This window comes from Anarhichas minor, unplaced genomic scaffold (genome assembly GCF_050575085.1).
Source record: "Anarhichas minor isolate MPS153535 unplaced genomic scaffold, ASM5057508v1 ptg000035l, whole genome shotgun sequence".
NCBI lineage: Eukaryota > Metazoa > Chordata > Actinopteri > Perciformes > Anarhichadidae > Anarhichas > Anarhichas minor.
In genome coordinates this window covers 1,749,843-1,763,944 of record NW_027466481.1, presented here as the reverse complement: position 1 = coordinate 1,763,944, position 14,102 = coordinate 1,749,843, and the positions used below count along the sequence as shown (strand labels likewise).

At 41.2% G+C, this 14,102-nt stretch overlaps 1 protein-coding gene across 1 annotated transcript; it reads right to left on the bottom strand.

The window, feature by feature from the left end:
* Window positions 1-3,215: 3,215 nt before the first annotated feature.
* On the bottom strand, window positions 3,216-8,471 carry LOC142965733 (uncharacterized). The gene is made up of 5 exons (XM_076106804.1): window positions 8,037-8,471; window positions 7,133-7,498; window positions 5,440-5,679; window positions 3,907-4,006; window positions 3,216-3,613 (listed from the first exon to the last, which is right to left on the bottom strand). The coding sequence occupies exons 1-5, from the start codon at window positions 8,086-8,088 to the stop codon at window positions 3,553-3,555; spliced, it is 819 nt and encodes a 272-aa protein (XP_075962919.1). The 5' UTR covers window positions 8,089-8,471; the 3' UTR covers window positions 3,216-3,552.
* Between the last annotated feature and the right edge of the window lie 5,631 nt (window positions 8,472-14,102).

Here is a 14,102-nt window from a genome sequence, read left to right as displayed (position 1 = left end):
AGCTGCTAAGTTTAGCTTAGTTTAGCTTAGCACAAAGACTGCAAACAGAGAGAAACAGCTTGCCTGGCTCTGTCCGGAGGTAAAACAATCTGCCTACAACCACCTCTAACACCCGCTAATTAATACAATATATCCTCTTTATTTAATCCGTACCAAAACCATAGTGTCGAAAACATAAAGTAAAGGCTGTGGTTTTACAGGAGGTTATGTGCAGAGTTGCTGTTAACCCCTGTTTCCAGCCATTTTGCTAAGCTAACCTTATCCTTGTGGGAGCTTCATATTTATGGTAATGAGAGTGGTATTGATCTTCTCATCTGACTCTCGGAACGAAAGCAAATCCCAAAATGCAGAGTTATTGCTTATTAAAGAGCTAAGAAACTCATAACGACATGCTTAGTTTCTGAAATCACCGTCTGTGAGTCTCTATAACAGCTGGTCACGTTTTTCTGTAATCACACCAGACCACCCATTCTCCTTTTTTGTTCCCTATCTCTATAAACATGAATATGTATAGTTCTGGCAAGGAAATGCTGCTGCGATAAGAGTTGCATGGCTGGAATGCACAACATCGAATAGTTGGGGGTCAACGGAGGGAAGACTGGCCGCTGATGTTTCTCATGGATGCGCCGTGAATCAGCGCAGTGCTCTTTACAGCCCCAGAGAACAATGCACCCCACAAACAGGAATCTCAATGTATGAATCAGCTATTGTGTGTGTGTGTGTGTGTGTGTGTGTGACCTGAGAGCAGAGAGCAGAGATGGTGATAAGATATTATTGAGCTGTCAGGGATCAGCAGACAGTCTTTTCTATTTTATGGACTGTGTGACTTATGACGGACCATTCTAACAGTTAGTCCTTCCCAGACATTGTTCAGCTATTGTCAGTCCTCAGTCTGGCAGTGTGACTGTAGTTTAGATCATTTACAGATCATTTTGATGGAGGTGTTCTGTCAAATGAATAAAGGACCCACTCCAGTCTTTTTCTAGACCAAGACAGTTGGCTAATACCACATTATTATAGCCGCGGCCCATCTGTTTGGTGCAGACTGAACTATTAATTGATCTGCCGTCAAAACTTGTACAGACATTCATGCTGCCTCGAAGATGAATCTCCCGTGACTTTTTTTTAATCTTGTGCCATAATCCGGTCAGAGTGCCAGTTTTGTCTGACACTTGTTTAGGACCAAATATTAATGACATTCCCATCAGCCTCAGCTGTACTTGATTAGTTAAAAAAAAACTGCTACCATACTAAATTTAGATGGCAATCAATGCCTGCTAAACTTCAACATGTTAGTATTGTTGTTGTGAGCATGTTAGCATGCTCTTGTTAGGCACAGTGGTGCTTTGAGCTAGACACTTAGTACAGCCTCACACAGCTGCTAGTAGATTTGTGTTATGACAGCGGCTTAGTGGAGTAAAATCTTGCAATGATATTTTTGACCTTTTTCTCTGCAGACAGCTGGTCTAGGCTGCTATACTCCAGTCTGGCATGGAGTAAAGATAATTCAACTACTTTTTAGGAAATACTGACAAAATCTTTGTGAGAAAAGCAGTTCAGTTGTAGACTTGAAATTTCTGTAAAGAAAAGACAAAAAACAACAATGAGTTCCCTCAATACTCTCTGAGCCCCTAGCCGATTTGTTCTGACTAAAACAAATCTTTAAAAAAACATTCATAACCATATTTAGGAGTTTGTTTGTTACTCTCAGCTACAGATTTGGTGCTCTGCAACAGCATGTATGATGGACTGACTCACAATAAACTACAATGGCAATGTAGTGGGCCAGTCATGTGTTGGAGCTACTAAAACCGATGGAACAATGGAGCTTTCTGTACATTCGGCTTGTGTCGGTTTCAGAGGAGGCTCCGTGGCTTGCAGGTTCAGCTCCGCACGATGGATGTGACTCTTCTGCACCTCCATCTCTTCTGTAGCCTGATGGGAGGCTCAAGAATACCAGGGGCCACCGGCTAGACTAACAATACAATGGGAGCAGTGCTAATGGAACCATGACGGGGGACTTTGGCACACATCTGGGTGAGGAAGCCACTTGAGAAGTGTTCTGCCCTTCTTAAACGCTTATAGTGTCAAAGTGCTCTTTAGAGGGATATTCTGCACACAGTGTGTTTTATATATTGTTTGCATTTGCAACTTTACAGACTCGCATGAAGCTGTGTTTCATAGGTGCATTTAGAAATTGCATATAAACTTAAACTGCGGTCTTCAGTAATGAGTGATCTGTATTCCACACCGATCACTGGTTTTCATAATATTTCATCATTGTCTTTCTCACCTTGGGATATAGCCTCAGGGAGCGGTTTCTGCTATTCTTGCATTCTGGCAATATGGAAGACTTTTGTAGCTGCAAATGGAGTGTCTTTTCTTTGATATATTTCAAATTGCGATCATAGAAGACAGAAACGATCTTTGGCTAAAACTCTGAGGCCCACCTATACTTTCATGGCAGATGTTCAATTGCTTTTTCCTCCCACGCCCAATATAGCGTGTCCTGCACCTCCGGCCCCGTTTCCTCCACATGGTCCACGCGGCACAGCCATAACACTGCTGGAGGTTAGAGAGTTCATTTCTTGCGTAGCGCGATGGGTGCACTGTGAAAGTTAACACTGCCAAGTGTAGATGAGTTTATTCGGAGTGTTATCTTTCACACACAATTTGCAGTTTCTGGATGAGCACCAAGAACACTTTAACAAAACATAAATGAACGAGACATCCCAGAAGACAAATCGCTGAAGTTGAATCCACAATGAGTCTGGAACATTTTGAGCGGAACCAAGCTGTAGTTGAAGACTCAATATTCAACAACTGATCAATGTAAAGAATTTAAGTTTGATGTGTTTTACAGATTCGCCAAAAAAGCACTGGGAAAAAAATGACCCAAATAGCAAGAAATAATCACATTTCAGTTTTATATTTCCATTCTTTTGTATACTTACTCTTGCCTACATCTTATCTTTTTCTAAATTGACTCCCTATCATTGGATTTGCTATCTAATACTGTTTTCGCAGTTTCACAACTGTCAATGTCAAACTTTTGTTGAAAGGGTGTTTAATAGATGAGTGCTTCAAACAAATCCAACATCTAATAGTAGTTCAGAAAAAAAGATAATTGGGAACACATTTCCAACAATTTTTAAATCTATTTTTGTTTTTTAGATTGATTTAAATAACGAGTAAATCACTGAGATTCGTCACATACCGTAAAGGGATTTTATTATGAAGGCATCATTAGAAGGTACATTTCAATACATTGTACAGCTGATTCAAGTTTACAAACCTGGTTACTTTATTAAATACACAGTGTCAGGTGCAGCCCAGCAGGAGGCAGTGTAAAGACATTGCTGGCACTTCAAGCTGAATATCCATTTTGAGATATTTTTCACTTGCCAGCACGCAGTTCACTCGTCACATTGTTGCAATGCAGTGTAAGGTCATACTGCTCACAGGACAGGAAGTTCCAGTCTCACAATCCAGTTCATTTTGCCGTTTTTCCTCTTTTGTATCTCGGGTCTTTTTTTTAGTTTTTTTTTTTTTTTAGATGGTGTCATCCAAATGTTCGTGCAGCCTCTCTCCTCTGTTACTGTGCCTGTGTCGCCTGTAAAGAAACAACGTTTCCCATTCAGATCAAACAGTGACAAACCGAACGCCGGCTCGGGTAACCAGACAATGGTTATGTCAGCAGACACAGTCTGGCCTGTCATGCCTCGTGTGTGTCACTTAGGATGCTAGCTGTGCAGCATTTTGCTGTTTTCATCTTGTACTAAAGTCCTTTTTAACGCAGCGCCTACCAGTGTGTTATTTTCTCTCAGCGTATGGCTTTATTATCAGAGCATAACCTGAAATGAGATTTGTGTCTGTGCCTGCCTGTGTCGGTGTGCATTACTGTACCTCCACAGCAGAAACGCCAGCACTCCTCCAAACAGCAGCAGCAGGAGGACGGGACACAATACAGCTGCTGTTGTCTTTCTGCCTTCTGTCCCGCAAGGTGCTGTCAGCCAGGAAAAACACAGCCAATGAGGGGGAGGAAAAAAAAACATCATCTGACATGGCTGCCCTAAAAGGCCAAAAAAAGGTCGTCTACAACAAGCCTGTAAAGCCACTAAACTGACTGGAACAGCAACAGCTAACAGGAGGTATCCTAAAATACCAGCACTGTCTTTGGATCATCACGCCTCTTGGCAGATAGGAAGAATTGCATTTGTTTCGCCTGTTTAGCAACAGTGGTAGGAGCAGGAGAAGTGGCGTTCGTGATTTATTGATCGCACTGTGGAAAATCCTTTATCTCTGAAACACCACCAGTGATACAATACACAGAACAAAGTGCAATGAGGATATGGCTCATGATGGACGGTATAAAGGAGTCTGATTTCTGAATGACACAACGCAGTGAGCCGACTTTAAATATGTCAAATTTGCACAGCCACCTTCTCATCCAGTCATCGAGCTTAAACAAATTACTATGTTTTATTCTGGAATTTTGTGGTGTTGAAGTACCATAAAACTGAAATACTGAAGTAAAGTAAGCGCCTCAATATGGTACTTTGGGGCCTTTCAACAGGCGGTAAACACAACATTGATAAGTTATCGCACCGAAAAAAAAAGGTATGGCATCCTGTTTCCTATTTACACGTCCAGCAGACGCGGAGCAACATTACCATTCATTTGGAGTTGTGTTTTTGGCCACCTGGTAAATGTAAATCAAAGATTCACTCTCCTTTTTTATAGCTCTGTTTTGGTCTCAACCAACTCCTGAGGGAAATACTTGGCTCTTAAGCTGCTAAATGCTCCACTATATTCATCAGCTGCATACTTTGTGTGTCTGTCATTTAATGTTGGACAGGTGGTGTATGGTGTCTTTGCTGAAAGATGGTGAACCAAAACAGCAAAGTTGTGGGCTGTAAAACCCAAACAATGTGCTGGGATGGAATGGAAACTGAAGAGTTGGAGCTCTCTCTTAGCATATTTAATCACTTTTTTTCATTGTTAATATAAAACTATTGAGTGCAGCTTTAAAGGGGACATATTATGCTTATTTCCAGGTTCATAGATATTTTGGGTTTCTAACAGAACATGTTTACTTAAATGTTCATAAAAACAAGCCCCATGTGCTCTGATTGGCTTCGCAAAAGTAGTTCTTAAGCCATGGGTGAAGATACTCACATGGGGGCCGGTATATTTTAACAAGCCTGCATGTGACTTAGGAAGGGGAGCCAAATCTCAATGGCTTTTTAAATCGCATGTTTTCGGATCCAGGCAGCCCACAAAAAAACTGACCTGGTTATCTTATTTCACAGTTTGTGGGTTGGTAGGCACTCTAGATAAACAAATGTATGTGCACAAGCACTGAAAAAGAAAATTGTTCATATGGCCCCTTTTAAGTAAGGTAGAAGAACGGACAAACAATGTAGTGTCAACTCGTACCTGCAGTGTAGGTGGCAGAGCTGTGGCCCAGCTTGTTGCTGACCGTGCAGGTGAAGTGGCCGCAGATAGGAGTCTTGGTCACAAACAATGTCGTTCCATCTCTGGAGACTCTCCCCACAGTGTTGGTGATGGCGACTCTCTCATGGAACCAGCTGAAGCGAGGCTCCGTCCCCCAGGCCTCGCCACAAACCAGCGAGGAGTGAGACACGTTGATGCTGACTGAGACGTGGTGCACTGCCTCTGTAAAGACAGAAGAGAGACGGTGAGAATGAAAAGAGGTGATAGGGATGGAGGTAAAAAACTCTCTCTGTTATAAAATAAGAATAATGACGCATGGCTGTCCAAGAGGGTTGCAGACAAAGAATCATTAGAGACGTTTAATGCCGTCAGGAGAAACCGGCTCAGGTTCATGGACAATAATGAGACTGGAGAGTGCGGCATAAAGTCGGAGAAAGGGATGATGGAAAGCCCTGGAAGCTGAGAGAGCAGATGTGGAGTGGAGCTGATGAATTGATACTGTTAGAGCAGACGGATGAGAGTTAAAAGCATGAAAGCTTTGACAGAAAACGAGAAAGCTACGATGCCACCCAAACTCATCTAGAAGCACAGACACAAAAGGAAAACCCAGCAAGCAAAGCATATAGGCAAATTTAATTTCAAGTGTTTCATTATTAAATGAGACATCCACAATCGGAAAGAAACACTGGCTGCTGGCGTGAAATTAAAACACATTCATTATACAGTTGGTAATTGTTTGAGTCAACACTATAAAGTTCGGGACATCGTCGGCTGATGAGCATTTAAAATATTTCTACTTTCATGTCATTACTCTAATAATTATAAGGCGACCACTAACAACCCTAACACTGATCCTTTCTACCCATAGGACCTTCTTCTTGCTTATAGATTGTGGAGGACACAATCATCTATCATAAGGGCTGCAACTAATGATTATTTTCATTATTCATTCAGCTATCAGCTTATCTTTGCAATTAATCAACGGTTCAATTAAGTCACAAAATATCGTAAAATGAGGACAAATGCAAAGCCCATGTTGTCGTCTTTCAATTACTTATTTTGTCTGAGAAACTGTCAAATAAGCCAAAAGGGATTTAACAGGGATTGTTGCTTCAAATGTCAAAAAGTGAACTTTGAACCTCAATTTCTATGCCAATGTAGAAAAAGAAAATGTAATATAATTGAACGCTATACCAAATGGAGCTTGAGGTGCGATGGCTTTGTCGACAAAGGCCGTTAAAACGAGAGAACTTGCAAATCGTCTAATTGGAGAAGCCGTTACCTTCATATGTTGGTCGGTTTCATTTGATGTATGAATCAAAGAGCACTCCCTTTTTAGCTTGAAACAAAATGCATTCAAGGTGAGGTTGCTTCATACTTCAGGGTATGTTGTACCAGACGTCAGAGGGTCTAGACGACAGAAGTACTGAGAGGAACTTATGTGTAGTGAACACTGCAGAGTTGGACCATGATCAATTCAAAGTGTAATAAAGTGACTGCATGCATAAATCTCCAACTCAAGTTGCTCTTTAAAAATGGTATACGATTATAAAAATAGTTTTTCATTTTCATCAATTGACTCATTGATGAATCTACTAATAGCTTCAGCAATATCTGTAACGTTAACCAAGTACCTGACCATGATTACACTCATATGCTGAGTATCATACTGTACCATAGTTCCTGACGATGCAGTGTGCAGTGGTCTTGACCCCTCTGTGATCCGTCACAGTCACGGCGTACACGCCGCTTTCCGCTCCGCTGTATCCATTCACCTGAAGTGTCGTCTCCTGCTGCTCCACGTTCACCTGGACATTTGGCCTCGTACCAGCACACTGGAGGCCTGTGCCAGGGCAGCTGGCCAGCGTCACTCTTTCGGGGGCGATTCCAGTTTCGGGCTCCCGTTCCCAGGTTACCACGGAGACCTCTTCCAGGGGTCCGTGCTCGATCTGGGCTTTCAGAACCAGGCTGGAGCCTGGCATTACATGCACAGGCTCCTCGTTGAGGATGTGCACCGACATACAGTGGAGCCCACATGGCACTGAGGACAGAGATTGAGACCAATTGTTGTTGCATCAAAATGGTGCATGCGGTTCATATTTCTATCCAGATGACCAGTGTGAGCCAAAAGTATTTCATATTCATCGTTTTTTGACCTTTTGGCTCACTGCTTGGGCAGAATATGAAGCTAATAAAACAAACGATGATATAATACTTCATCTCTGTCCCCAGCATACACTTTATGAATATGTATGGCTGCTTTCTGTCAAAGAATGTCAAGCGATGATTTATGGCGCATGACAGCCATGCCTAATTTGATATCCATCAAACCACATCAATATCTTGAAATCTGTGTCGAGACTGCAGTGGACCTGGTAAGCTTCTGTGCATTCACTCCAAGGAGTATTAATCACACGTCTTAACTTGATAGGCAAAGGATGAAGGAGATGTAAATAATGCAGCTGTGGGCACTAATGTCAGGATGCAATGCTGAAAATACGGTTTTTTTTCTTCCTGTAGTTTCGTGCAGGTTTTTAAACAGGAATCATTCGACCGGTGGTTCCAACAAAAAGCCTTACACAGGAGAAGCAGCAGGGCAACTTTCCAGCCCAGGAAATACTGTAGATCCATAACACCTGCTGATGTAGACAGAGAACAGAGAGAGGAATTTGTCCATGATCTCAGCGACAGCACACAGTTTCCTCTGCAGCATGGGTTGCCACCACAGCAAGAATAACAACATCACCTCCAGAGAAAATGTAAAATTAAAAATGAGAGCAAAAAGCAATTAAAGCAGCATATCTCTCTGTGTTAGAAAATGGAATTCGAAATGTTAAGGGTAATCTTTTTCCCTTAATTTATTTGTGAGGTACCCAGAGAACAGCAGTACTGGCATTGCAGACAGAACTTGGAACAGAATGTGGACGGGACTATTGCCAAAACTGAAATGAGCCCCCTCAAGCACAGCGTCTACAGCAAAACACACACAGAGGGAGGAAGCAGTGACAGCAGCGCAGGAACACAACCCTAACCTGCATGCATTAAATATAACCTTGATTTCCCCTTGCTGTTTACCTTGAAGTCATCCACATCAAAAGGCCCCAGAGTGGGATTCACCTACCTCTCCAAAATTGAGACAAACAACACAGTCGAGCCAGAGCTCTTCCACTTCACTTTCTCAGAGGTTAAGGTGCAGCGCAATTCACTCTGCGAGTAGATTTATGGCACAAAATAAAACAATATCTTCAGAGCAGTTGCCATGACATTGTGAGATATAATCTAGTTAAAGATGACAGTTTCTAGATCTGCGGCTGTTGCTGCAAAACAACTTCAAAAACAGGAGCGGAGCTAAATGTTGCAGGACTGTCTTCTCCTCTCTGCTCCGCTGTTTCTCCGCCTGTCGGGTCCAGTCAGTGAGTCACGTAGGCGTCACCTTGTTTTCAAGCAGTTTCCTCCCCTCCCCGACTCCCCCATTTCCTTTACAGTAATGGCATTTTTTTTTCTCCTTTGTGCTTCAAATCAGTGAACTTTCCATTGTAACAGCCCCCCCCCCCCTCTTCCTCATTCCCAACCTGCCCCGTCCTCCTCTGACCTGCGTCCAAACATGCTCGCACAACAGTGCACGTTCGATTCGTATTTTCACACCACTGTTGTTGCACTGTTTGTAAACCGAGATAAATGCAATGGTATTCTTTTGAAGGGAAACCAGTGACAATGTTGGAAGTCATTATAAAATAGGCTTTGTGCTGCGGGCTTCTTATCCAGCACGAACACTGTTTGCCCCGCAGACACAACACATTGCCTTGGATTGTAAAGGGGAAGTAATACATGAATTACTCTATTATTCTTTTTTTTCCAATAATTGTCTCACACATGCAACTGAGAAACACCTTCGAGCCTGTAAAGTGGGAATCCCGATGATTTTATGTTTCTTCCACTGGGATTATTCAGAAGAAAAACCCTTAAATACAAAGTCTGCTTCATAGGCTAAATGAGATGCTGATTTAGTGGAGTCACATTCAAATTATGCTCATATTCTTTTATACATCTGAATTTATACCTTAGCTGGTTTCATGAACTCTCAGAAATAAAAACATCTGTCGAACAGGATTATGTAATATGATTGAAAGCTCCAGAACAGCTTCTAAATAGACTTTGGGATGAGATGGTTTTGTCAGCTATATGCCTCTTTTACACAACTAGAGCAGTGAAACATAATCTTGCACTTTCTCTCTTCATGAAACGCATCCTGGGGCACAGATGCAACGAGTGATTCAAAACTGATTATAAATACATTTGTATTTGCAGAGGGTTTATGAATAATCATGGGAATCACAGCTGTGCCTCCCACTGAGTTCTTTGTTGACAGGCGTGCTTGTTTGCTGAAATTAACCAGTGGGTGGCACTAATACATCAGCTGAAAAATATCAACACTTTGCCCTTAGCATTAGCCTCTTTTTCTTCAGCAGACATCATCACTATTAATCATTAATCCATACCATTGCACAAGGGAGTAAATGGAGCAATGAATTGAATGTATAAAAATAGAATTACCCCATATCATTTCATATGCCGCTTCATAGTAACCACAGCAAATACAAATGACATTCGAGTGACTTGTAAGTCAAAAGGAAAATCACCACTTTATACAAAATAAAATAGTTGTATTCTCTGAAAGGTGATATGGTCTTTGCATAACTACTATCAGTTTGGCACTCTATTTTATTGTCATCAATATGGTCGGTTTTGAAGCCTTGATTCCTGCACTTTGGACAATGCCATCTTGTTTCTTTTCAACCAGAAGTGACACGAGAGGGTGGAGCTAAACACAACAGAACGCTGATAAGACATTTTTAGCCGATTTAAATTGTCACAATTAACTGTCACGAACTGAAAAACACTATGAAAGGGTTAAAGTTGGAAGACAAAAACACAGACTGTATAATGCTCTGGTAGCGACCTGTCAATTACAAGGTAGCCATGCCCTAAACCTAAAGCATACCCTGATTTATTGTTTATTATTATCATTCCACAATATGAACATCATGCTGTAATGAAGAAGACATGAAACTATAGCGATTGAGACCATAAACTAATTTTCACAATGTTTACTGAGGTAATAAATCGAGTGAGAAGTAGTCATTTTCTCATAGACTTCTATACAACCAGACTTCTTTTTGCAACCAGAGGAGTCGCCCCCTGCTGGCTATTAGAAATAATGCAAGTTAATGGCACTTCCACATTGGCTTCACTTTTCATAACCTGGAGGTTGTTTCCTGTTTATTCTACAACAATGCATTGCGTTTTGTTAAGTCCATCATATGTTTTGGAGTGTTACACAAGTCTGTAAATTAACTTGAAATGAAGTCTGCAACTTCAGCTCTAAAATGGATCTAGTGGAATAAAACGTACAATATTTCCCTTTTGAAAGTTCTCACAAATGTAAATTGCTTCATGAGCACTTCCCACCACTGGTGATTCTGCTGCAGCGCTATCGCAGGCTGCGGGCCCTTTAAGAGAACAGGTGCGTCTTTGCAGGTAATAGTGGAGAAACAGGAAGTAGACTCATAAATTCGGGAGCACAAACCCACACAGATTATTATTTCAGCACAAAAATGAACATGAAGGCAGGGGGAAAACACTTTGGTAAGTTTCCTACAGCTAACTCCTCTTACCGCAGCTCAGGAGATACTGTTTTGATGTTTGTTTTTGTCAGGTATAATCGAAATTGAATAGCATATATTACAGTAATCATCTGTACAGGCAAACAGAACTGCTTAACATATCAAACAAAGTTATTTTGCATATTAAAAGAGCCTCATCTCTCTACAGACCGGCCTGACTGAAGACATGAGACAACCTTTGCTGCTTCTCAGTCTGTCGCTGGCAGGTAAAAACAACTTTCACTGACAGGTTTTTTTTCCCTCTCCTTCTGCTCCAAATAAGAGTCACAAAAGTCTCAAAAGGAGAGTATCAGTTGTCTCTTCTGTGGGGGGAAAAAGAAACAGGCCGGGGAGGGGACGATGTGGAATTCCAAGCACGCTTAAAAAAACAATTGCATTTCAAACACAAAGCTCGTCTTAACCGCTCGCAAACCTGCGCGGCTGCATTCCCGTTTGTGCACTGACTGCTGAGTGACGTGATGCCTTCAGGGCCTCCTCCCAAGCTGGTAGATCTGAAGTGTTGTGATGATTCAGAGTGAGTATAGCAGGTCATTGTTTCTATATTTGTATGGCATTTAGTAGTTTGTAGTTAGGGATGGGCAGTGCTGCAGTTTTTGATTACAGACCGTAATGATACGTAGTTGTTGCTCATGCATGAACAATGGGCCAACACCGATACTTGGCTATTGGTTAATATGACTTGGCATGTAATAAGATTATTTAGTCCGGGGGTCAGACTGCTTCTAATGACACCAATCACAGAGTTTGCAAACAACTTTGTGACAAAATAACGAAAATCAGCAAAATTACATAATGTTTTACTGCTTCAAAATATTTGTTTAATCAGTGTAATAGGCCACATAGATTTGAAGAGTGGTCTTGTCATTCGCACAACATGGTCAATTTAAAGAATAAAGCTGGTGATGATCTATGTTTTCATTATTGCCACCAAATCCCATAAAGACGACCAAAAGCATACTAACATGTGATGTCTGTGTGTCTACAGCCTGATGTATCTTTATCCATGTCCAAAAACATTTAAAAAACACACGCGAGCCACTGATTGTGAATCAATCTGTCATGTGCCGTCATTCTGCTGTAAATAACACACGAGCACCCAATGTTACTCCGCAGATGAAATTAAACAGATGCACCATTTATTCCTGTTTGTTTAAACCACAGTGCACAGCTGTTGGAAATTACCCCCGAAGAAATGTATTTGAGCGTTTTTTTTAGAGGTTTGCAACTTCAGTAAGAACAAAGCGGGTTGGCGCTACAAACGGAAGCATGGAGAAACAGATTGACACATTGCTGGTTTTGTTTTTTTAATGGGATTTGTTGACAATAACAAAATTATAGAATGATGCCAGCCTTACCTTTTTTGAAGTGCACTGCATTGTAAATTTGCAAAGATAATGTGCACCAAATGAGTATCTATTGTGGTGTTCCCGTCCCAGATTACAGATTGTAACTCCCTACTCGGGTATAATACAGTGTTGGAAGCATAACAATGATCCACTTTATTTGTGCTGCAAGATGAGCACAGAAAATTATTACCAGGAATGTAAATGATATTTTAATTTGTCGATTAACTAAGGACTGTTGTTCAGACATGAACCATAATAATTAAAGTAATGATCAGCAACCTTTTCATATAATTAAATATTCATTTTGCTGCTGTCTGTCTGCGAATCAAAATTGAAATTCAACCTACACAGTACATAAAAGCTTTTTTTTTTTGCCTTTTCTATTCTGAACGCCCGGGGTAAACGTGTTTTGGTGCATAAGAAGGGATTTATTTTACATTTTCAGAACCAGCAGTTAGTTTGGGATTAATGTAGGACATAGGTTGTTAGAATGAACATTTAGACCCACCACCTACCAGTTAATCTCTGTGGTTTATCATCAGTTCAACACAGTTGTTGGCATGGCTGCTGGGCTCACTGTCATTGTTCATTCAAGGTACATATCTGCAACTAAAGCAATTCCATAGTTCTTTATTAATGTTCACTCTTGCAGTCATACTTACAACTTCTTTGAATTGCTCTTGTAAAAACAATCCAACAGCACCACAACACTGTCACTCATTGGAGGTGCCTCCCGTCTGACTCGCGTCTCTTTATCTTTCTGGCTCTACTGATAAAGCAACAAGGCCGGTGATATTTATAATCTGGCACCAAAACACTTCTGATGTCTTTAACAACTCTGTGTGGGGAACCTGAACGCAATCCATCTGGCTGTTGGCCGGTCCTTGTATACTCTGCTCCCCTGTGAAAACCGTCAGAAGGCCGTCCAGTGAGACTGATCGGGACCATATTGATTTGCTTCACTACAATTCATTGGCCAGAGCGTTCCTGCGTGGTAGCTTTATGTGCCAGCAAAACTGCATTGAGTATTCAGCCTGAATTTGTAAAAAAAAAAAAAAAACACAAACAAGGGGGAGGACTGGCAGCAAAAATACAAAAACACTGATTTTCTTCCCATCTTCACTCACACACAGACTACAAACATCATACAATACTTCAATGCCTCTAAAACCTTTGGTTCTTTACGACACTGTTTTTGAAAAATTGCCTATGCACCGCTGATTCTTGAGGAGAGAGACAGCAAATGTGATTTCGACACGGCTTAGTTTAAGTCAGCCCAACAAAAACACAAAATGGATGTTTAGCTTGGGATCACTTACAATCCAAAAAACACGGTGTGAGATCTGCGAGGCAGAATAGAGTGATGACACTTCCTCCCACTGTACAGAAGTGAATCCAAAATATTTTGGAAAAAATGTATTTGATGTGTACTTTTTTGTGTTTGCCTCATATCCCATCCGCTAATGGAGGCTTGTACTGCAGACAGCCACCAGGGGGGCGATGAATATGTTTTGACTTCACTTTTGTGGAGCGGTCATCTTCTTGATCTCTATGATATAAAATATGATGAAATGGAAATACTAAAGTGAAGTACAAGTAGCTCCAAATTACATAT

Excerpts from the sequence above, each read along its gene's own strand:
- LOC142965733 (XM_076106804.1), bottom strand. The coding sequence starts at position 8,088 with ATGGATCTACAGTATTTCCTGGGCTGGAAAGTTGCCCTGCTGCTTCTC. Across the intron at positions 7,499-8,036 it reads TGCCCTGCTGCTTCTCCTGT|TGCCATGTGGGCTCCACTGT; the intron begins GTAAGGCTTTTT and ends CTCTGTCCTCAG. Across the intron at positions 4,007-5,439 it reads CTCTGCCACCTACACTGCAG|CACCTTGCGGGACAGAAGGC; the intron begins GTACGAGTTGAC and ends CCTGGCTGACAG.